This window comes from Manacus candei, unplaced genomic scaffold (genome assembly GCF_025592945.1).
Source record: "Manacus candei isolate 608988 ecotype Guabito, Panama unplaced genomic scaffold, ASM2559294v1 h1tg000072l, whole genome shotgun sequence".
NCBI lineage: Eukaryota > Metazoa > Chordata > Aves > Passeriformes > Pipridae > Manacus > Manacus candei.
The window spans coordinates 2,558,196-2,582,985 of NW_026138120.1; the positions used below are offsets into that span (position 1 = coordinate 2,558,196).

The 24,790-nt window shown below is 35.9% G+C and overlaps 1 protein-coding gene and 1 long non-coding RNA gene across 2 annotated transcripts in view; one reads left to right on the forward strand and one right to left on the reverse strand.

Annotated features, from left to right (window-relative positions):
• Positions 1-24,790, reverse strand: part of KCNH8 (potassium voltage-gated channel subfamily H member 8) — a 177,994-nt gene that overhangs the window by 49,450 nt on the left and 103,754 nt on the right. Inside the window, exon 7 of the mRNA XM_051808258.1 lies at positions 20,455-20,662. Coding sequence (XP_051664218.1) covers positions 20,455-20,662 — 208 coding nt within the window. The remainder of the gene's footprint in view (positions 1-20,454; positions 20,663-24,790) is intronic.
• On the forward strand, positions 292-20,368 carry LOC127480291 (uncharacterized). The gene is made up of 4 exons (XR_007907823.1): positions 292-328; positions 2,862-3,002; positions 15,862-16,004; positions 20,276-20,368. It is a non-coding gene; the product is annotated as an uncharacterized LOC127480291 (long non-coding RNA).

A 24,790-nucleotide genomic window follows, 5' to 3' on the forward strand; every position in this document is an offset into this window, starting at 1 on the left:
TGTTAGATAAATTTCTTTGGAGATTTAGACTTGGAAGAGAAAGTGTTTATCTGAAAGTGAAAAGCCAATACATATATTCTTCTGACTTGTAGATAAGAACATGTTTATAGCTTCTCACTTCTACTTTGGTTGTTAGAGATTATCCTAATCAGGACCTTTTGAAGAAATAATATAGAATGATATTTCAGTCACAGTATATAAAATGCTGCAAGATCTTCCAAATCATCTTCTTGTTAGCACTGAATTTTTTTTTTTTTTTCATTTCAGGGTAGAGCCAAGATGGTGTTGATCATAAATACTTCCATTAGCCAATGGAAATAGTCACGAGGTAACATCATTGACTAATTCCTTTTCCTTTTCGGTTCCTGCAGGTAATAGCTCTCAGCAAATTTTCTGGCAAACCTGAGCAATTAATTCCTGCCCTCAGGGAAGAAGAGGAAAATAAATATACCTTGTAGTCAGATGGAGCTTCCTAGAATTTAGCATTATGAATCTTGACTGGTTCGGAATTAGCATTATCTAGGTATAGCTCTCTTACTTTGAAGACATTTTAAAGCACCAATCAGCATAATTAAGAGGAAGACCTTTCAAAGAGAAAAAGAGCACTTAAGTAATCAAGTCCTATCAAAAAGTCAATAGGAATTGGATATTTAGCTCCATTAGGCTACTTTGAAAATTACTGTAAGAATCTATACTGAGTCTCATTTCTCTATATCGGGGAAGTGTTCAAGTATCAGTAGAAGCATAAAAAAGCATTTAAACATCCATAGATTACAAACTTTTTAACTAGATATAAAACACATTATTTCATTTACTAGCCTCTCAAAAGCTCAGTCTTCTCCTGGTTTGGTGCTAACTCTGTATTGAGTAGGTGCCTCACTCCCTATAATTCGCAGTTTCATTCTATTCTACTACTTAGATTTTCCTTACATGCCAGACACTTAACATACCAAAATACTGTCTGGCACTTCAAAAACTTGGAAAAGAGTTGCATTTTCTATAGCATTAATTACCCACAGCACTTATTCTATAAGTAAGACAAACATTTTCTTTCCCAGTTAAAAAACAGACCATAAATCTCTGGTTTATTCTGCACTACAGTATCAGGAAGCATAAAGAGGTAGGGATGAGGAAAACATCTTAGAGCATCCCTGAATGCCTGCAAGCAGGAATGGTCCCCAACAGACCAGTAGTGCTGATGTTAAAAGAGAAAAGGATGGGACAAAGGCCAAGCTTCTCTCAGCTATGAATCCACGTCAAATTTAGGGACTTCAAGTATTCCTAGAGGAAATGTAAACATAGGAAAGCCTATCTACTCTCATGTAATTGGTTTTTTTTGGTGTTTAAACAGTATTTGAACCTCACATAAGGCCAAGTCATACTTGTCCCATTCATGCTAGTGAGGAGAGAGAGTAATTGATACTATGCTGACAGTAGGGACAGAGAATATGTAGTGAGTAAACTAAAGGACACTGCTGAGTGTGGGTTATCTTTAAGGACTATGTTTGAGGCTTAGTTTTGTTTTTCTGGCTCAACTGAAAAACTCTGTAGCTCTACATGAAAGCACAAATATGGCAATGGCATTATTAGATGCCATGTCTTCTTTATGAGTCTCCAAAGCCTAGAACTGTACATTAGAAAATAGCAGGTAATACAAAACCATCTAAAAACAAAGAAAACCCAGAAATAGTGAAGAAAAAAAAAATACAAAAAGTATAAGTAAGTCACCAAAGATTAAAAAATAATAGAAAAACATCCTGAACAAAGCACATGCAGCCTTCTGGTGTAAATAGATTATAACTTTTAACACAGAAGTCTCTATCTTAGGACTAGTACTGTGTTGCAGTGAAGAGTTTAGGGTCATTAAGGAGAAAACAGAAAACCCACAAACTATACAAGAGAAAAAACAATACAAGATAAAAAAGATCCTTCATCACTCAAGTGCATTTTTAAATTAGCTCCTCATTTCAGATCTAGAGCCAGGCAGTGAGGAGCTATATGTTTGCATGGCAAACCATACCATCCTTTCATTACATAGCTGCACCCTCTGATCTGCAAATGAATATTTCATATTTCCATTTTAAATGGGGGAGAAATGTTGCAAGTTTTCCACTGATCTCAATGAAACCAAGATTTTGAGCTTGTATCTGTCTCTACTATGTTTCTTTGAATTATTAACCTCCACAAAATAAAGCCTAAGGCAAAACAGTTGCTAAGATAGAACAAATAGGTAAATTTCCTTCCTTTTAGGTAAAGGCACTTGTGATAACAGTTTCTGTGATTTTAGATGTCCAAATCACTTCCATCAACTGTCCTTGTGGCTGCTTCAGAATGTGTCATAGTTAAAGTGCATTTGAGGAGGGGAAGCCAGAGCTAATATTGTATCTGAGATAAGATTTTTTACAACAGCATAATGAATATATTCTTCCGTATAAAACTGTAACTATCATTCATTAGACATTAAAACATTAGCTTTGCTTTTAAGATTGCTCCAAAGAATTTTGCACAGTTACTCTCCAGTTGTTGCTGACTGATTCTATGCATTCGGAATCTAAAGGCATACAAGAAGATTAAATCATTTTACTTCTTCTAGTGTGCATGCCCGCATTATTGAATAATCATTGCCTCTCTTCTCATGATAATTACTCATTTAAGGCATTCAAGTTCTTCTCAAGGTACTCAAAGTTTTTTTTATCTCTGTCTAGCCAAAATGTTTTTGACATGTGCAATTTTTTCCTGTTAAAAGCTTTGCAGTTTTTCCAGACTATTAATAGGCTAAACAGCACCATTCCTACTACTTCACCCTGTGAAACATCACTGTTACTCTTTCATTGTCACAAAATCTGATCATTTGTTTACAGGTTTGATTCACGGTGGAGTTTTGCCTGTCATGATAGGAGAAGTTCCCAGGTACCAGAGCAGATGGTTTTACAATTAAAGAACCCCAGAGGAGACAGGAGCAATCATAACTTCAACCACTGCTTCTGGAGGACTGTAAATGTGTAAGACCTTATTGCACCAGGTCAATAAATAAAACATGCATTAGGCTTTTCTTTCACACAGATTAGAAAGAAACAGGTACCAAAAAAAAAAAAAAAAAAGCCACAATCCTGAAAGTGTGGCAGTTACAGGTTCTAAGAGTGTAAAAACACAGCTACATGACATGTACCCTAATGGCAGATTTGAACAGTAGTAAAATACAGGACATGAATTTATGCTCTTTTGAAACTTAAGATAATAAATTAAATGTTACATATATAAGAGGAAACCTGAGATACATCTGTATGACATGCCAACAAGCACAGGCCACGAAGGAACAGCTCTGGCCTATCTGGCCCAGAGGTTTATATTTGAACAAGATAATTTTAACTGGCATTCAAAATAAGTAAAAGTTAAGTGGCATTTAGACTAGAATGGCTTCAGTATTAGTACAACGGACATAATCATAATGGATTCATGACAATGAGGAAAAATTGGCATTAATCTGGTCTCCTTGGTCTTTATTCAGCTAACACACTTTCCCACAAACAGTAGACACATAAAATGAGAAAGAAAAGGTATACTATAAAGACATTGAGATTTTTCTCAAGCACTGTAACTGCTTAAAAATGTTAAAGTAAGTCATAAAATAATTTATTCTAAAAAATATGTTTTCTTATTTTAGCTTTGTAAAATGTGGTCCTTAACAGATTTTATTCTTTATTATGACAGATTTAATGACTTTTTTTTTCTTAAATTAGAAAGACATATAACATGGGTATGAATGAGACTTGATAGTGTGAGAGAACTCGAGGAACATCTATTGCAGTCAAATCCACATGGTCAAATTTTGTGGAGGGAAATTTTTTACATGACATAGAAAATAAATAGATTTAACTTGGACTATAAGAAACACAGTTTTATCTCAATTGTCTGTGACTGAAGTCCTTGCTGTAGAGGTGCTCTCAAGGCTACCCTGTGTAACCTGGGGCCAGAGCCCAGGCATAACTGTGCTGACTGGGAACTGCCACGCATACAGCAAGTATGGGGATTACTGCTTCAGATCAATGCATAGCAGAGATATCTACCTTCCACAGTTCACAGCATCACCTTTCTCTTCCCTTTGTGACACACTACCTGTATATTTTAAATCTAACATTTGTCTGTTTTAATGTTTCCCCCCATTTTTCTATGTTGGGGTCATAATCCTTGGTACTTTCATGGTGCATTCACTGCACCAACTAATCCAGGTAGTGAAAGGTTAACTGTGTTAAACTTATACAAGCAGATTATACTTAACCTCTGGACTGAGGTACATGGATACTATCATGATAGAAACTACACAAAACTTTCTACAGATATAGATAAAAGTTTATACACTTTTGCTTGATGAATACCCACATTATAGACAATAAAAAACCCAAACAAACAAAACAATCCCTCTAATTTGTAATCGAACAGGAAAAGAATAACCCCTTTTCTATCATGTACTCTATGCTTTTTTCTATTCAGTAAGTAAAATCTTTAAAGGAGAGAGAACAAATTTTATAAGAAGATTTCATGCTTCTGATCTGAGATGTTCGTCTTTAAAGCCTAATCCATAAAGAAAAATAGAGCCTTCATTCATGTAAGTGGTATATAGACATATATAAATATCCACGTGAAAACATTAACAGCATGTTTTTGGGGAGCTTTCAAACAATGCAAATGACAAGAAATGTAATAGTTTTAAATTAAAAGAAAAACAGTTGATAATTTCAAAACCATGCCCTTCTCAGAATTAAACCCTGATGAGACATCTTCTCTCCAAAATTATAGATGAAGATTCACGAGTGGAAATTTTTAGGAACATTGTCATACTAGATGTTATGTGGACACAAGAATGGATAGATTCAATAAAAATGCAATTTGATTTCCACTGCAGAGAGACTGGATACAATTCTTATTACAACTCTTCCCAAATTAGCAAATGAAGTAAGAGATGGGCATGAGCCAAAATCCAAGGCACAAACACGCTTCTAATAATGCTGACAATTCATACCTTTGCATCTACTTTTTATTTTTATTATAGACCAAATTAAAAAAAAAAACAGGATTTGAACATAGATGAAATTGTAGTCCTCTGCCAGACTTTGGGAATCCTACCACTGATTTTCCGAAGTCTGTAAATTGCCCATAGAAAGTCTGAACTTGGACATAACACAGTCAGAAATAAAAACAACAACCAAAGATAAACAGCATCCAGATACGTCCCACTGCTCCATGAGGCTTGGACATTCAAGATAAACAAGCCTCTGTAGTCAGAGGTAGGTGGGTGAAATGGTTACCTTCATAACTGTTCCTTTTGAATGCTTGCCTTAAATGATGGAGTACCCTTTGCATGTGCAATGCCTGATGTGCTTCTTGGGCAATGATCTAGAGGAAAGAGTATCTTTCCCAAGATCCTTAGGGAAAGTTTTTGACTATCTAGAGAGCAAACATTAAGGCAGATGTTTTAAAGGCTTTTAAAACCCATAGAGTTTTCCAAACTAAATGTGTACTCCCTTTAGTTAGATCATTTTCAGATACAAACTTAAACTTCGTCAGGTCTACAGAAAGTTGATTTTATTTGAAAGGTGACAACCCATGTAATTCTTTTGTAAGGCTGAATAATACCCTTTGTAAATAAATTGGCTGTTGTATTTCTAATCGAATATATACTTAGAAGGTATTATAAAAAAAATCACATTTTGCAAAGCTTTAACTCATTTAACTTGACAAAGTCATAACAAGATATTGACCCATTCTGCTCACTGAAAATGAAGTTTTCATGGTGCAATAAATATTCAATGAACTAAGTAGTTTCAGGAAGAAGAGGTGTTCAACCAAGGATTAAAAAAGGAAAAAAATCTAAGATCTAATTGCAATGTTGTTGATAACAACAAAACAGAAGTAATGAAAAGCTAACAATTAAGCTTTAATTATCTGATAAAACTCAACTCCAAAGTATCACTGCTTAGAATAAGAATATAACATTCCTGTATTCTCGTGATAAAGTTGATGCCACCTTCAAGATACTGACAAAAATTCCTTGTAGAAAGCATTCAATTTCTTGTCATCAACAATGTGTGGTCTTTTAAATAATTTAAATTTTAATTTTGAAAAGGCATAAGTGCAAGAATACTTTTTATCCTATGGAAAGCTAGTAATTCACCCCAGTGAAAGAACTATAAGTGCATGGATTATAATGCGATTTCCAAAGTCCCTGGTTGACCACTCCTGGGCACATTCACAGCTTATAAGTGATAGAGCAAGAGACCTGACATGAAATACTTTCAGTCCTAGGATTTTTTTAGAAAACAATGTTGGAAAGATACATTTTTAAAAATATTTGGTCGCTAAAAAGTAAGAGCAGGTTGGAGTTCTGCAGCTCTTCCACCTAATGCAAAATACTATGTAAACACTCCAGAAAACACAGTGTCCATGAATTACCAACAGCTTCACACATTTCAAGCCCCAGTTTCTAGACAGAATTTAACTATATTTATGCATTAAATATTAATATTTCTAGATTATGCCCTACCTTATTTTGCCTGCAAAATAAAGTTTTGCAGTTTTACTTTTTCTTCTACTGTGTTGGAGAAATCCCCAAGGACCAGCCCAGACAGTTTCACAGTCAGAGCCCCAGATACTCCCTGAAGTGGTAGATAATTCATGTGAATTAGTATTTACATTTCTTCTTTGCCATGGGGCAAAATATTCTCTTTCCAGAGAAGTTATTTCATGTCTACAAGTACAGTATATTCTGGTGAGAGAGGAAAGATAGGAGTGGTATGAGGGGAGTGGAGACATGTCCCCTTGAGTGGAGAAAGTCTCCAAAAAGCTAGCTAATGCTCTGTGTGAACACAGAGGTTATCATCACTGGAAGACTTTTCCTCTAGGACCACTTGCCATGTGGAATGGTAATTGGATGCCTGTGGTTGTCCTACTCGGTGGCTTGGCCCTGCAGGCTGACTGGGGAGGCTTTGGGTGGGTTATCCCTCTCATCCCTATGCTGTATTACTACCTTACTGCCTCATAAGGCTCCAGACAGCTGCATAGATTTGTTGTTCATATTTATGAGGAAGACTTCAATATAACTTCACACCAGTTTCACCATACAATCTAATAAAGATTCCTCTTATAGCAGAGATACATTTATTCCAAGATAGAGACCTGTCTATATTATGTATAAGGGTTATGTATAAGAATTTTAAGAGCTGACCCAGCAGATCTGCAAGGAACACATTTATTTTGATATTTTATGAGAGTTCTCGAAACATTTAGACTTCTGAGAAGAAACTCCAGTGTACATGGTCAGTGCACCTGCATTCCTGCAGAACTAGGTCATAAATTCCTTCAGTCTATTTATCAAGGAGTAGGTAAATTTAGAAAAGAAATGTATTAGAAACTCTTCTTCTCTGTGGTAAGCATGCACAGCTCTTCTCGACAGTAATTTGTCAGATAGCTGTGTTTGAATATGTGGGAGATTTAAATCTTTCTCGCTTTTGCAAGTCAGTAGTTTACTTTCTCTTCCCCAAATCACTAAAAGGACAAGATGGGGATATTTTCAACACCAACTTTCCGTGAATGTAGCAGTCAATACATATAAAGCATTAGGTATAGCTAATTATTTTTATTAAAATTTTTATTTTTACTAGGAATAGTTTACAAACAACTCTAAAGCCATTAATGTATTTGGAGTGAAGAAAAATACCTTTTTTTTTTTTAAATTATCTTGCTTTGTTCTCCCCAATATATATTCTAGGGTTCTTACACTAAAAGAAATTAGTAGCATTAGTAAATTAGCTACTATTTTTGCAATATTGTATAATGTTAATTTAATTTTTAGATTACAGGTAAACCATACAAGTCTAAACATATAGGTAATTTAAGAAATAAATTGCAAGACTATAATCAAAGGGATATAAATCATTTGCAAATAATCTTCTTGAAGGAGGTGGTCACACTGTCACTGTACAAAGAGTCTCCTCATTTAATGTTAGGCAGACTGGCTGTTACTGTCCTTTTTCAGGCTATCAAATGCCTTGCAGCTAAGCTTGCAATTAGAAATGTTAGTGCTCCTAGTCCATTCAGTGCAAAGAGCACGTCTATCTATGCCCTCTTTGCTTCCCTGTGCTCCATCGGTCTGTACCCATCTGTTAGAGCTTTTCTTGTCTTATATTTAGACTGTAATACCCTCTTGGGCAAGAGCAGCCTTTTTATCCTGTGTTAATTCAGCAACGGAGACAAGAGGGTCTTGACCCATAGCTACCATCCCAGGTGCTGCTGCAATAAAATTACTGATAATGACTTTTTTTTTTTTATGGTGTCAGCTGAAGAGTTGGAAATCTGCTTTGCAGTTTTATGTATTTGGAGTCCAAATCAGACCAAAGAGATCTTGAGCTACTATAGGTGACACATTCACGTCTTCTTAAAGAAATAAGTATCCTCCTCCATATACAGATCACTTTAAAATGAAAACTTTATTATTAAAATGCGCAAAAAATATCCCATGAAACAAAACCTTGCAGAATGTCAGTTCTGCAAAACTTTGGGTCTTTATGTGTGCAGTGTGACATAGTTGGTAAATTAATCTCACCTGATGTTCTCACTTGCTCAGATTTCACCATCAGAGAAATACAGGCTAAAGTTTTTCAGTACTTATGACAATATCTCAGTTCTAAGAGTTAGTATATTTACAGTTCTGACTCAGAATCTGCAAATAAATTTTCACGGAGGCAATGACAGTGGTAGTCAATGCCTTAAATTCTCTGTAAAAGAAAATATTATTTATTTGCAAGAGCAAGATATCAAGAGGACTATATTTTTTATAAAAACAGTGCAATATGCCACAAATACTTTCATACTGTCTATTTAACTGTCAGCAATCTGCAAGAATAGAGCTGTTTACTTCTAGACTCTTCTGTAAGAGTCCTCTCTGCTTTTTAAATCTGAGTAGTGCAATAGGTGGTCCCTGACAGGTGGTACCTTCCCCTCTCCTGCCATCTTCCCCACTCCAGAAATCATGCCAATATTCAGCAGCTCCTACATATTCAAATGCAGCCTCCCAGTTTGGTAAAACAGACGCAGAAGCCTCAGCAGAGAAACTGTTTCCTTTTGTACATCTAATCACAAATGAAAGGGTAATTGCAAAAAAACCAAGCTAAGTTCCATCTGACTAGCCTGCACAGGAGATGATAATGACAGTATGGAGTTCAGTTTGGGTCAGTATAGACTGCTGCAGTCTACATGACATCCATTTCTCCTTGTCTTCTATATTAATAACATCCATGCTGGTTAGATAACAGCTAAGTATGTTAACCCTCGCTACAATCTGTTCCTTGCTTGCTCCATAGATTTTACAGTATCGTCTAGGTCTTTTCTTCTGTCTTCTTATTTAAGAAGCCACTGTGTTGCTTTCTGGATCAGGACTTTGTCAGGCAGCCATATGATAAATGGTATTAACACTTTATTTGCTCTTGCCTTGTCTTAATTTTCAAATCCTTGAATCTACAACATAAGTAACATTTTTCAATATGTTTTTAATTATGTGTCATCTGAATCAAGGAAGTTTAGATCCAAACATACTTGGCTTTTTGAGGGGGAAATCAACCATAGGAGATATTTTACTCCAGTATATATATCTAAACATAGTAAAAACCTCAAGAAATTGTAATGCAATAAAGGCTTGATATAAAGAAAGAATAAAAGGTAAAGAAGAAAGGTGGTGTCTTAATGGGAAAGCACACTACGTGTTTGAAGCTACAGCAGTTCTGAAATAATACATGTGTGTGCAGATCTGACAGGTCTTTTTGAAGTGCATGACATAAGGGAATCCTAAGCATTAGCATTTTTATCTCTAGCTCTCTTAGATCTGACAGTGAAAAATGATTTAGAATAATTAGGTATAATTATTTTTACAAAATAGGTCTTGTGTAAAACTTTATATGCTGCAGAATACTGTGACATACTCTTATAGCTTCACATTGACTTGTTTTGCTGACAGTTAAGCATTGTCACCTGAAAGTACAAAAGGAGCACAAATACTTTCCAAGGAAGGTAAAAATGAAAAAGAGTCTGGGAAGAATAATTTCTTCATTTTTATAGGGAAATGATTTTCTATTCTGGCAGCAGAAAGCCCCTTCTAATATCAAGCACCTGAGCTGTTAAAGGGCAGGAAAAAAAGAGATAAATAAATAGAAAATAGGAATATACACAAAGGACATCTCTAGATTAAGAATGTAAGGCATGCTTGTGCTATAGAAGAAAAGCAAAGCCATTTTAGTCATTATGGGATGTGTCTGGAATGCAACATGGCATTCTAACTCCCTAGAATCTCTACCTATGTGATGGAGCTGAGAGGCAGTCCAACCAGATATTGAAGCAGTTGCTGAAAAGATTTCAAAATATATAGCAATGGTTTTGTGGGTTTTAAGATATTACAATTTGAACAGCCAAGACCATGAGCTTTAAAAGTAGAAGGAGAGATTTTTGAGAAATCCTAACAAAACTTCCTATTACACCAACATGTAATAGACACTAATATTTTAGCAAAATGGTACAAAGCTTTCCAAAGAGGGTAGTGCAACCCTAGAACAAGGTACCAAAAGAGATGGAGTCCTCTCCAATCTTGACAGTGTTCAGGACTTGAATGGAGCAAGTAATGTCTGACCCGATTTAGTGCATATGATAGTCCTGCTTCAACCAGCTGGCTGGTCTAAATAAACCCCAATGGTTCTCTCCAGCCAACACTCCAAGTACAGCATTTAAGGGTTAAAAGACTCTGATATAACTTCAAATTGATTGAGCACGACTTTTATGCACAATATGTTCAACTTCCAATAAAAACTGCTTTGTAGAGTTAATGAATGTTAGGTAGAGTTAATGATGTGTAGGTAGCCTGTGGTTAGACACAGATTGTCAAATCTCAGGGACTTCATCCACACACCAGACTTTTACTTTTCAGTAATATTGCCCAGAAGTTTTTTACTAGGTACAAAATCTTGAAAATGTATTAATAACTACATAAAAATCTCATACTCCCTTTTATAAGGTACTTTTGTACCTATTTTTTCAAGGGCTTCAAATCCAACAGGGTATCTTGGTCCTGGGGTATTTCATGATTGCTAAAATGGCTTAATCAGAAGGCAAAGTACGGTGTGTAAAGGAAAATACAGTTTAATCAAGGAACTGAGTCTGTAGAAAAGAACAGCAGGGAAGAATGGCAAAATAAAACTTACTAAGGCCTAAAGCAGCTAAACTACAGATTAATGTTACTCTAAATGCAGAGGAAAAAAATTCAGTTCAGCTCAACAAATGACACTTTGGTTTCACACATTTGCACCTCAAAAACAGAGTTGTTTTTACAAATAAATACAAAACGGAATAATTTCCACAAAATTAATATCTATGAATATTTTAAAATATAAATTTATATTCCAAATCCTGACAAGGTCTGGTATACCCAGGTCTGAAAAGAGGGATGTTAATTAAGAAAACCTTTCCTAGAAAGTATATTAGTATATGATTTATATTTATGGTTTAGTATATACTTAACATAAAAAACAGGCAGAAAAGTAGGTCCAGGTTTTCAGGTAAACCTTTACAAGACCTTAAATTGTAAGTATAGGTCTTTACCATGTGCAGACAGATTTCCACTCATACTTCCAGCATATACTCTGGTGGTCACAGCTTTGCACATAAAACCTCCTTGCAGCATTTAAATCTCTCTGTGTCTAATCTATCAGACTGACAGACACAGAAAATACTATGTCCCATTAAAATAGTGAGTAAAATTTGTAAGTAATCTTACAAATGGGATTTCTTCTTCAAAAGCTAGATGAACTTTCTCTCCTTATTTATACTAATTCAAAAGTGTAACCCAATTAGATAAAACAAAAAGTTTTCTTTCATTAATATTTTGCACCACAAGCTTCTCCAAATTAGGCCTCATATATAGTATTTTACATCAGAATTGTTTTAATCACTCAGGTAAGGTATTCGGCAAACTTTAAATAAATATTTTTTGGTTGTACATTTGTACATTTATTCACTCTAATTTCTTCATGATTTTAATGATTTTATCTACTTTTGTTCTAACAAGTCTAGAAATTGTGCACTCCAAACATTAATTCATGGAATTATTGTATACACATTGTGTATACAATAAAAGAGTTACTTTCACAGAGGAGTAATACTCATAAAGATTTAAAGAAGACATTAAAAATATTTAAAGGCATTCCAATGATAGATTTTCTGGGATTAAAAATTTCTGTTTCAATTGCCTTAGAGTGCTTCATCACTATATAATGCTTCAGTACTTTGCTACATCCTTGTCTTTCTCCAAGTATGTGCAACGTAGTAAGTACTGTTTGTAAATCATTTGTAAGATGAGTGCTTTGAAAAGTTTCATAGCTTCAAAGTAATTTTCTTGTTTTGGTTTCCTATTTTATTCCTATTCATTATTTCTGTATGACACTCCAGGGGCTAATTATTTCATATAGTACTGCACGAAATGACCCAAATTAGTTGGCTAAGGCTTTCAGATACTGATACCCCAAGATACTTCACAAGAGTGGTAGCCATCAACCATTTCCTTCTTATATTAATTAGAAGTGAATTTTCAGCCATGCTTCCCACAAACAAAATGGACAGGTGAGTATAGAGGTATTTCTATTCCACAAAACAATGGACCTTCAATACAGTACTCCAGGTCAACAGAGCATTTATTTATTTTATATATATATATATATATCTATATCTCTAAGTATATATAGATATTTATTCTACTAAACTGAAGATGCCAGCACTCATGCATGACAAAACTATATTTTTTAAATTCTTTTTCTTAAAGATACCTCTTAAAAACCAGAAAGAAAACCTTAAAAAAACATAATTCCAAAGGCACATATTCTGTTATTACTAATGACAAAAAGTGAAGAAAACCGATAATCAAAAATGTAATGAAGCAGACTGGAAGAAAAATTAAAATCAAACATTCAGGTACAGAGATGACAGACTGAAATGAACAATTGATCATTTATTTTGAATGATGCCCTGTGCAACGTAGTCAGCATGACGTTCTTTCTTGCTCTGTGCCAGGATTTATAAATTTATGCATGTCAGTTCTAACCAGATGGATGTGTGTGTTTAGAGCAGTGAAACTAGACCAATATTTTATAGTAGAAGACAGTTTTCTTGGCCAGGACCCTTGGAAACTTACAAGTATTCTTTCTGTCAGTAAGGAGGATTCATTTAGTTCTTATAGTGCAACAAAAAAGCCTGAGCTGCGGTTCCTACCAAAGAAGACTGGGGAGTGCAGGGCACCTGCGCCGAACCTTGCCATCTGCCAGATAGCACGAGAGCAGGTGCCAGCTGCAGCCTTTCCCAAGGCTCCAGCTGTGGCTCATTAGTACTAGCTCTTCATAAGCTGAACATTTGTTGAAATTACTAGAAGTTGTTTTGATGTAGGTCCAGGTTCAAACTCCAGAAGGTAGGTCTGGAATACAGAAGTAGGTACACTCATCTGCATGCACCAAACACATCATCTGTGTCCAAAAACTGACCATTCTTTAGCGTTACAGTTTTACCCTATGTTTTCCGTTAGCTGATTTTCGTGACAGCCCCAGTACCTGGAAATCTGTGATCACACAAAATCTCAGCTTTCATATTTTTTTAAAACTAAGTTCCTGGTTGCCAATGTTGCCAAGAATATGTTGAAAATATGAGTCTCAGAGGGTTCAAAAGCAGATTGGCAATCAGTCTTAGACTGGCAATCAGATTTAAAAATCCCATTATTTTTCATACTTCTCTTTGTTTTGGTTTTTCAATGCTTAATTTAGTAAAAATTTCTCACATCACATTCAAACCCAATTTTTTTAATTATTTAGCAGAGGAGACAAAGCTGGAATGATCTGAGATCATTAACACAATTTATATACAAAAAAAATAAAAGTAAACACCAAACCTCTATCTCAGCTTTAATACCATCTTGTTTGTCATGTCTAGCCATTTAAGTCATTACACTCCTTTGCAAAAATATCATGATGCATTAATATCTACCTGCTTCTAGAGTAGTTGTGAGGTGCAATACAATATGAAAAATACTAAGAGTCAAAAGTTAAGTAATTATTATTTACCAAATTATCTATTGTATTGATCAAGAATGTATGTAACGACACTGATTTTTCCAATATGATTTCTAGTGTTATTTACCCCATGGTTATGCTGGATCCAAGAGCACCAGAAACTTAGTTAAATCACTAACATACATTATTTGAGAAAGGACTACCTGATACATGTACCTAAAAATAGTCTTTTTTCTGAAAAGAGGCTAGCCAGAGTTTTAAGCCCAATAAATATACCAATGTCTTAAGTATCTATTGTCAAGGTTATACTTAAATCCGTACCTTCGGAATTCCTAGTAAAATTGCTCAGAACATTATAAAAACTAACAATTGCCTCGGGTTTCTTAGAATAAACTTGGAAGAAAGTTCCTGGCACTAAAACTTCCCAAGCTGTTGAAACTCAAGAGAATTCAGGGCAATGTCTCTCTTAATGGATATTCCAGTGATGCTGACTTCAGTTTTCTGACAAGACTGAAGCTACCTGGGGACCACAAAGGACTTGGGCAGAATTTAGGAACACAAGCTCAAGAATGTAACCTAAAGTTTGCATCTAAGACATAAGACACCTATGTTTTGGACAATCCATTTCAGCCAACTTCTACATCAGGCCAGAAGTGCCACTATCTTTACATGATTAAGATACTTGGAGATCCTCTCCTATCTTCACCCAGCAGGGGTCCTTCAGCCACCTTGTCCCTGCACCTAAATTCCCTCTAGGACTCAGCTGCGAACTTGGGCTGTTCAGTTCAGTCCAACATGAGGTATATAAAACCTGAGTAAAAGGGCCTGAAGGCACAACCCTATTTTCAACATTTCCTACTGGCACCACTCAGGTGCTGTGTACCTTATTCTGTACCTAACTCTGCCACTGAGAGCTAATTGAGGGTATTCACTCAAAGTCAGCATCCAGGGCCTTTTAAAGGCTCACACTACCAGTGTGTGCTGGACAAATTTGGTGGGGGAAGTTTTGTATTGCAGAGTATGAAACTACAGTGGTTCAGTCACAATTGAATTCTTGTTTTCAAAAATGCTGTGAAGTATAAAACCAATAGAAAATGAGTAAAAACCTGAAATGAAAGTGGAAGTATTACATTGAAATAAAGATTTAAATAGCGGAATAACAATACCCTTTACACACCCAATTTTAAAGCTTCTCCCAAAGTAAGCCCGTATACTTTGTTTTCTATAAAAGCACAGGTTATTTTTTTTAACGTATTTTGCATTGATAACAACATCTCCATAGTGAGAATGTTGTGTTACTGTAGATGGACTAACAAAAAGTTGCAGCTAAATTTCTGATATACAGGAAGAATTTTTTGGTTTTGAGATAATTACATAAATTTTACCTGACAGCTTTGACTACCCAAGGGAGCCAGTATCCTGACTCTTGTCCCTCTCCTAACCTCCTCATTACACTCAAGACACCTCATCATATGGTTCTTACAGAATTAATGCCTTCAGCAGTAGGAAATATTTTCAATATTATCTGTTCCCTGCAGAGACAGATTGAAAAGTCATTTTCTTATATTTGATAAGAACCTGAGGGGGAATAGCTCAGTATATACTAATACAAAAGAGCAGTCAGCAAATAAAGAACCTATGCCTAAATCTAATGCCAGCTAAACTACAGAAACGAGAACCAATGGAATTAGAGCGTTACAATCAGACGGGAACCTCTACATAGCCTAGCCTCTACTCCGTGTCAGGTAACAGAAAATTAATCTTATTTTTATAGGTTGCTTAAAATCATTCCATGTCTCAGGGAAGCATCCATTTCACCAATGAAAACAAATGAGCAGAACAAGGTGGAATGCAACAGAGAGAGACCTGAAAATGCTAGAAGAGAAAAGCAGGACAAGAACTGTACCAGTGCCTCAGGTGGATGGGAATGATCCATCCAGCATTTTTGTCTTTTATCAGACGTTAGAGTCAAGCTGCTGCACATGGAACAACTGTGTCCTGAGATGGGAGAACTTGCTGAGGTAAAGGCTTCTAGCTCTGAAAACAGTGTCCATACTGCATATCTTCCAAATAATTCAGTTAAATGTGGCAATACTAGAGCTACGCAATAGATCCAGATTTTAACAGTATGCTACACTGCTGTAAGACCGAATGCCACCACATCATGACAATTCATGAATAATATACCCAAACACTACACCTTTCTCATTTTGCAGCCATATGGCTAAATTTGTGAACGTAACCATGTTTTTATATTATTTGCAATGGTAATGTTGCCTGAATAAGGACAAAAAGTGAAGTAAAGCCTTACAATTAGGTCCAGCAAGAACAAAGCAAATACCATTTTCAGTCCTGGGTATTTTCATAGGAAAAACTGTATCACTCCCATTGCCCCAATCCAAATGCAAATTAAGCACCTAATTTGTTTAAATTCGCCAGAGATACACAGAAGCAAATGCCGCTCCCACTAAAGTCAATGTGCATATGGGGCTATGGTGCATATCTGATGGCACAGCAAGGTTCAAAGTCTTATGTTAACGGTACTGCAGCTTTAAAATATTTACTTTAAGTGCCAGCAAACCTCCTTGAAATCTGTGCTGCAGTGTTTCTGAGGAAGCACTAAATGGAGTAAGAAGGTTGTTAAAAGCTTTTTCTCCTCTGCCTCTTCCCCCAGCCTGCACCTCTCCACCCTCAAAAAAAAAACAGCAGCAAGCATAAAAAGCAAATGAATCTTCTTTTCATTCCAGGCATCATTTTCATTTCTTAGAACAAACCCATTCCTATATTTCAGCTATTGTATACATTGCATCATCCATACTCAGTGCACCAGTTTTTCAGGTGCACATAATCTGAGACACTCCAGTGAAGAATCAAAAGTAGAGATTCCAAAGAGCAGGCACATTTCTTTAAATGAAAAATAGTATAGGATTCATAACTTGTACTGTATTTTTAATACTGTCAATTAGAAGGCCTCTTAATGGCTGGAATAAATTTTGTATAAGATGTATTGATTGAAACTTGAGTCTTGAGTTTTGGTATTAATGTATCAAAATTAAAAGTTAAAAAATTAAAATCTATAAATATAAGGCTTAGGATCTATTTTACTACTTTGCCTGCTGTAATAGGTCTCTTTTACATGCTCTCCAAAAATTTTAAGTTGAGGTCTTCCTTCAGGAGAACTGAATGTCCTCAGTGTCTTACAGTAATATTACCTTAATTATACTCCAATCAAGATTTCTTCTGTATACATTTTTTGCTTGTGATTTATTATTATCTCCAGATCTCATTTCACTTTCCTTAATAACTCATACTCTAAATCATACTTACCATTCTCCCCTCAACATATCACCTATGCGGATGCTGTGAGGTATAATGAACTTGTTACTGAAAGTTTTCTTAAGGTGAAAGGAAAGTCTAGCTACATATAATCAGCAGTATATCATCAGAGTAGCAAAAGATATTGCACGCAGAGGGCCAAGACTTAATTTCATTGTATTTCACCAGCAAGTAGTTTGCATGTGGAGAGCAATAAAATTTGCACTGATTGAAGAAATTACATAATCTGATTTTTCTGCTCATATATGTGACACATAAGCTTATACAGAAATTTCATCAGTTCTGAAATGGTCTTTGCAAAACAGCAGCTTCATGTCAGATATCTGGATTTTTTTGATCTCTTTTCTTTAAACCAGTTTCTAATACTTTAACATTTTAAAACTGTTTCACTTAAAAAAAAACCAAGCAAGCAAACAAAAACTCCAAGCAAATCCCCAAAGCCATAAATTATTTAACTTACAACGTTAGAAATAACCATTCTGATAGATACAGAACTAATATCTGTAAGAGCTTTGCAGGAGTCATTACAGTGTAATTTTTATTATACATTTATAGCATCTAAATATTTTAGAGACTATCTACAAATAGAACAGCTTTCCAGGCAAAAATGCAAACCCACAGTATTAGAAAAACAACCAAAACAAAATCATGCTGTAAGCCAAATGGTGAAGCCCTTTTTCCAGGTAGGAGGCTAAAGTCTGAGAGTACACACCAGTAAGAAGTACCTTGGCCCATCCAACGTGGAGGTGCCTTGGCCATCCAATATGGAAGTGCCCTGGCCTATCCAATGTGCTGCCATGCCTGCAGCTGCCCAGGGAATGTCACTGAGTCTCACAGGCCAGGACGAGCTAACAGTGAGGGGCTCTTATGGAGCAGTTTCTGCCTGGGAAGCCCACTAGAAGACTATCAGTGTGTGATAACCCAGAAACAAAACTCTTCACTGAGACACAAATAGGACTTCTCGGAAATGTCACTGTTCTAGTTAAACTGGGATTGCTTCTGATGAGGTTGTTGGGACATTTTCTTGTTATTGCCCTAGCCCAAGAAAGGAGAAAACTTATTGGTGAAAGCTAATGTTTTCATAGCAATAAATGGCAAGAGCCCCAGGGTATATGAAGAGAGTTTCCTGACTGCGGCCTTGGCCTGGGGAAAAGGGAGCATGGGGAGAACAGCCAGCAGCCCTGCCTGGGGAGCAAGGACACAGCCCATCATCATCATTTGGACTGCAATGAATGCTTTGAAACCAGCTATTTTTTGTGGCCTATATAAGCTGACAATGTGTCTTCATAGCTACTTCCCACTAGAGACAATTATTATTATTACTATTACTATTATTATTACTATTATTATCTGGATTTGTTTCTCTGTTAACAGTATTTGACCAATTTTTGCACAGTGGGCTTTCTTTGTATGTTCTCCCCTGCAGCTGCAGTCTTTTCTTTAAGAGGTTTGCACTCCATGAGGATTTCAGCAGCAGGTCACAGACCTGGTTCACAAAGGGGAAGAGAAATAAACAACTAACTAGAAGAATAAGAAACTCCACAAAGCTTTAAGTAACCTATAAAAAAAATAGGACTTCGCTTCTTCTTTTCCTCTACCTGACCCAGCATCCTCACCTCTCTGAGGTCAACCACCTTTAACATGCTTGTCTTTTTTCCCTCAGATTTATGGTTATCAGATGATTTAGACAGATGCTAACAGGGTTAAGAGAAAAGAAATCAAAGGAGATAACAACAGGACAATTGCAGTTTGAATGCACATCACTGAGCCTTTGGCCACAGGTGTTTGCATTATTCCCCCCCCCCCCAGATATTTTTTCTGTTGGGAAACTCTGCCTGAACATTAGACAGTCCGTTTATGAAAGATACACATGCATTCTTTTTCTCTCACTGATAACTTATATATTAGAATTTATCTGTATGCTTTTTAATCATGTCTTCCATATCTAATAGCATAAAGAAACTAGCCAGGCTTCCCTTCTCCAGTTAATTTTACTGCTGACTTGATTTCCTCTCCTGCTTCAGTGAATAGATTAGGCTAAAGGTAACTACAAGTAGAATTAAAAAGATAGAACACAAGGAATCAGAAAGAAAAGGGAGAAAAGGGGGTTGTTGTGGCATCTGAGAAAGACAGCAAAAGAAATGTGCTTTTACAGTAAAGTCAGAATGACCCATGTGGGAAGATGTCAAGTCTCAGCTGTTGCACTAGTGGGTAACACACCTTCAACAGTGTACGAGTACCTGGTGGTGGTACTGTACGAGTGGTGAGGGTGTACGAGTACCTGGCTCCTATATAAGGTATATTGCTTCCCCATAGTATCATCACATGTGGGTACAACTCCTAGGAATAATAATAAACCTTTAACAAAAAATGAAAAGCTTAAAATCTAAGGAACCAACATGGAACACTCAATTAAATCAGAATGAAGGATGGGGTAGAAAACATTGGACCAAAACTGAGCATCCCCAAACCATCTCTCCACTGATAAACACCTCATGTGCTCTGCAAAAGAGCATAACCTGCAAACCCGCTAAACAATAGTTCCAAAGGGAGTTTTTAACTTGGCATTTCAGGGTCTATCTGATTTAATGTATAGGAAGGAATAATCAGCATACTCAAAGGAATGTCTCTGTTGATGAATTTTCCTCATTCACAAAACCCATGAACTTTCTCATCTATTCTTTTACACTTTCTGTCTAGCCCTTTCCTATCCAGATCCTCAATTTTCAAAACTTTGAATCACTCTTAAAAATCTCATTGTTTTTTCTTTTTGCCAATTTCTTTTTATTTTAACCCTCTTTTTCAAATTGACCCAAGATTTAGAACGCCAATCTCTTCCTTTTTTTCTACAGACAGCACCAAAAAATTGTGTAAGATTGAACAAACTCCAAAATCATGAGTGACTTATACATGTGCTTTTATATATTTACATACATATGATGATGATGATGATGATGATGATGATGATGATGATGATGACATATATGGATATATACATGTGTATATGTGTACGTAGGATGGAAGGACTTACCAATGTCCCAGGTAAGGGGGTTATTCTGTTCCATCTCCCTTTTCCCTATGACATACCAAATACAGGCCATCCAGTGAGCAAGCAAGGCAAACATGGACATGAGAAGCGTGAGAACGATTGTGCTGTGCTGGGAGTAACGATCCAGCTTCTGAAGGAGACGCAACAGGCGGAGCAACCGCACCGTCTTTAGGAGGTGGACAAGGGAAACCTAGGAGAAGATGGAAAGAAAAAACTTGTCAGCAGCTTACTTCTACCACACAGATGTCTTGCTTCAATGAAAGGAAATTCAAAAGCTCTATGAAATTTTGTCCTCTCTTCACAGATACATAGCTACGAGACTAAATCTTAAGACAGCAGAGAATAGCAAAGAAGATGCTTTTAAATATGTGTTTAATTTTGATGTGTAAATCTATAATTACTATTCCTAGTTTAAACCAATCAAACTTGAAATATTGGGAGATCTTTCCATTAATTTTTTTTTATACAGTCTTCTTTCAGATTTAGCTTAAAAATTTGTGTTTGTGAAAAATGTATTTTTCCCAACTCTAGAAGAGAAATATAATTATCAAACTGACCAATGTTCATTTGATTGTAATATGAAACCACAAAGTAAATATCTCCAAGCACATGATGACTTTCAGTTTCTTCTAACAGTAGACCTAACAAATATCTATGAGATGAAACCAGTTTATAATTTACCCTGGAAGAGATGATAACATATAGCAGATATTTTGCAGAACAAGGAAGCAGAGAAGTTCAAGAAGACTCAGATTTGTTCTTCTGATTTAAACCTGTGTTCACGGACCCGGGCATATTTTACTGCTCTATACTAAGCTGTAGCCTAAAAAAGCTTGCATTAAAACTTCTAATACCACTTCTTAAAATCCTTAGCTGAAATATTATCACCTTTCAAGTTTTTGTGGCAAAAGCAGCACCTAATCTGCTCAGCACTGTAACTATACATCAGTTTATGAAGCGTAGGGGCCTTAGCCTTGGAGGAGTTTCAGCACAAAGCGAGCAGTCTCTGGATGACCCCACCCCTGCCAGGGCATCCTGCAACCTACATCCAACACCAGAGTGTGCACAGCTCCCAGTTTTGCATGGTATGTATTTGGCTCATGTTTCAGCTGTTGGGGTTGAGTTAGCAAAAAATATACAGATTAGGATCCAAATACTTCTATTTTTTTAAGATTAAATAATCATAATTTTCATTAACAGTAAGCTGCTTTTTTCCCCCTTTATTAATGAGACATTAGGATTAATGCCTACTTGTATCCTGGCTGATACATGCATCAGCTAGAAAAATAACATCAGACTTGACATGTCTTCCCACAGCCCTCCCAGACCACAGTAATGAGCTCTCCGAAAAGAAAGTTTAAAAGCACAGTTCAATCAATATCCATTTGCTTTTGCTAATCCATAATAACCTGAAGCTCAACCTTTCTGTTTCTGTTATCAAAACTAATAATCTGAAATCTAAATTTTATAGGTGTACATTCACTAACAGCTAAGTCCAAGATGAATAATAAATTCTGCAACATGGGGTATATTTTATTTATTCAAAGACTTAACAACTCATTGATTTTATTCCAGTCTCAGGATTTAAGACGGTGCGAAATCTGAAAAGAAGAAAATTAAAAAAATCCACAAACTTTTTTTTTTTTGGTTACTACAGTTTTGATAATACATAAGTAATTCTCCCATGAGCTTCTTCAATGGGCAGTATTTACTGCCCATTGTTTATTGTTTTGTTCTCAAGAACCTTTGCATTTTTTTCTCATGTACATAGCAGAGAAAAAAAGAAAAGTAACAAAAACATGACACTTTTAAAAAATATTTTGAAGTTCACTGCTGCAGAGTAAGATCTGACATTGGAGTACACAAACATTTACAAGGTCTTTTCTTCTTGCATTTCTTTTCTCCATCTTATGCCATCCAGTGTCAGAGAATTAGTTATGTCTGTGGTCATAAGCCCAAGAACATCTGCAAGTCTGGGGCAGAAGGCTGCAACATATTTGGAGTAATTGCTACGATTGTATTAAAACAATCATATAACTTTTAAATTATAATTATTCTATGAATGATACATAACTATACCAACTGCCTCTGTTTCTGTTCATTTCCCAAAGTCCCATTTCTTCCCTTTTATCAACTTGTTTGAGCCAAACATGGTTCTCATAACATAATGCACTTAAATGTGCACTCATAACATAAATGGGTCCCTCTTCATGACTGACTCTTAAAGTGTTGTACCAATATATAAACATATGTATAATGATTGTGTATATAATGATTGTATATGTGCTGTGGCATACACACTGAAGCCTACATCTTTACATGGGAACCTATGTTCTACTATATCACAACCAAATAATTATAACTTAGGTGAAATTATTTTTTTATTACATTCCTATAAATAAGAAATTGCAAAAGGACTATTACAGTGTGCCCTGCCAGTTTTGCCTAAGTTCTGACCATTTTTATTAAGCTACAGAATGCTGGTAGATATAAAGACAGTGAATCATATACCGTAATATTCTTTTTAATGTGGAGATATGTTTCATTTTAAGGCCTAAGGACTGCCTCATTTCAAAATAATTTCTAGCATAAATTTTAACACAGATGTAATTAATCATATGCTATTACACTGAATTTTCTCATTAGTCATGCCAAACACTCTTCTGGTATTGTGTCCAATATGTCATTGGAAGATCTAAAATGCCATCAGGCAGCTTCTTTTTCTATGCCACAAATTTAGAAAGACAAAATAAGGAGTCAGCACTCATACTTGTGCCTGCATAGATCTTGTTTTGCCCACAGATATAAAATCATCAAAATTTTCCACTTTGTTAATCGTTTTAGACTAGCTGGGTTAACCTTTTTCTGTCAAAATGACAGGGACAAAATTTTATCTGAGACTAACACAAACTCCATCAGCATAGTCCTGAGAAGTACCGAGAATAAAGCTGCTACAAACCACTGATTAAATTCTCTGCTCAGAAGAATCATCTCCCACAAAAAAAATGAATTAATAAGGAAACAAGAATTTTTTATCATTTTTGTCCACCTGATTAGTTGTTTTCTTTCTCAAAAAATGATACTCTTGCTCTAATCAACAGTTACTCAGAAAGGAGTAAATTCAATCATTATAACTAGTGCTTAATGGCCTGTTTTTTACTTTGGCAACATTTGACAACACATTTCCACAAATTAAGGGATCCTTTATGTTAGACGAACACAATGATGGAAGTAACTGGGGTCTCGGCATGCTCTGAGGTTAAGCAGGATTACACCCATGGTCTCAGACCTCCAAAGAGTCCCTGATTTAATGGTAGGGCAGAATCCCTCCAAGGTGTAAAGGCAGTAGAGCCAACTCAAACAGTTTCACTTTTTTTTTTTCAAAATATATCCAAAGATAGCAAAAGACTCCACAGCATTTACATGCACTATGGCTCCATCAATCTTCCAACTGGAGTATGACATATATGTGCCATACATACCGAGGTATGTATGGCACTATACCTAGAGCTTCCCTAAAGGTTTGGCCTTTGTGCCGGGGCCTGAACAGCAAAGGAGTGAGATGCTCCCTGATGCCCTTTCTCACCGTTCTGTTGAGGCAACATCTGAAAGTCGATGAAGTGAAAATCTGAGAACAGACATGAGGAAATGGCTTATTAAAGCATAAAGTCTGAAAACAGCAGAATGTGATTGACACCTCCCCCCATTCTTGAAACCGTCAATAGTGATTGTTGTGTTGAGGATTATATTAACAGTTGCCAAGTCTTGTCATGATACGAAACATGATGTAGTAAGGCACTGTGTTCCCAGCGAGGAATCACATAGATAACAAACAATGGAGTTTGCTGGGGTGAATGCAGAGTGCAGACTCCAAAATTCTGGATTTGCTCTCAATTACCAGAGGGAAGAGAGGGTTGGCCCTTGACTCTCTACTCTGAGGGGGTCTTTACCATATAGCAGATAGTTACTAAAGCTGGGCCACAGCCAAAGAAGGAAGCAGATTGGACTCTGCAAAAATTTTTAACAAGGTGTTTAACCTCTTGAAACAGTCAGGAAACTACGCCTGTCAGTCAATGCTAATTTTAAAATCAGCATGGCTATATATCATTTATTATTTGGGGCTTAGTGCTAGTATCCACTACTAAGAGAGGGCAGTTCAGTGTACCCAGATATTCTTAATCACCATATTAGAGATCTTATTATAGGAAAATGTTTAGAAGTACACCAGTCAGGAGATGTGTATTAATCATGTTACAGTAGTATTTTTAAAATTGTGACATTTTAACTGTAAAAATTACTATTGGATAATACTTTCTTT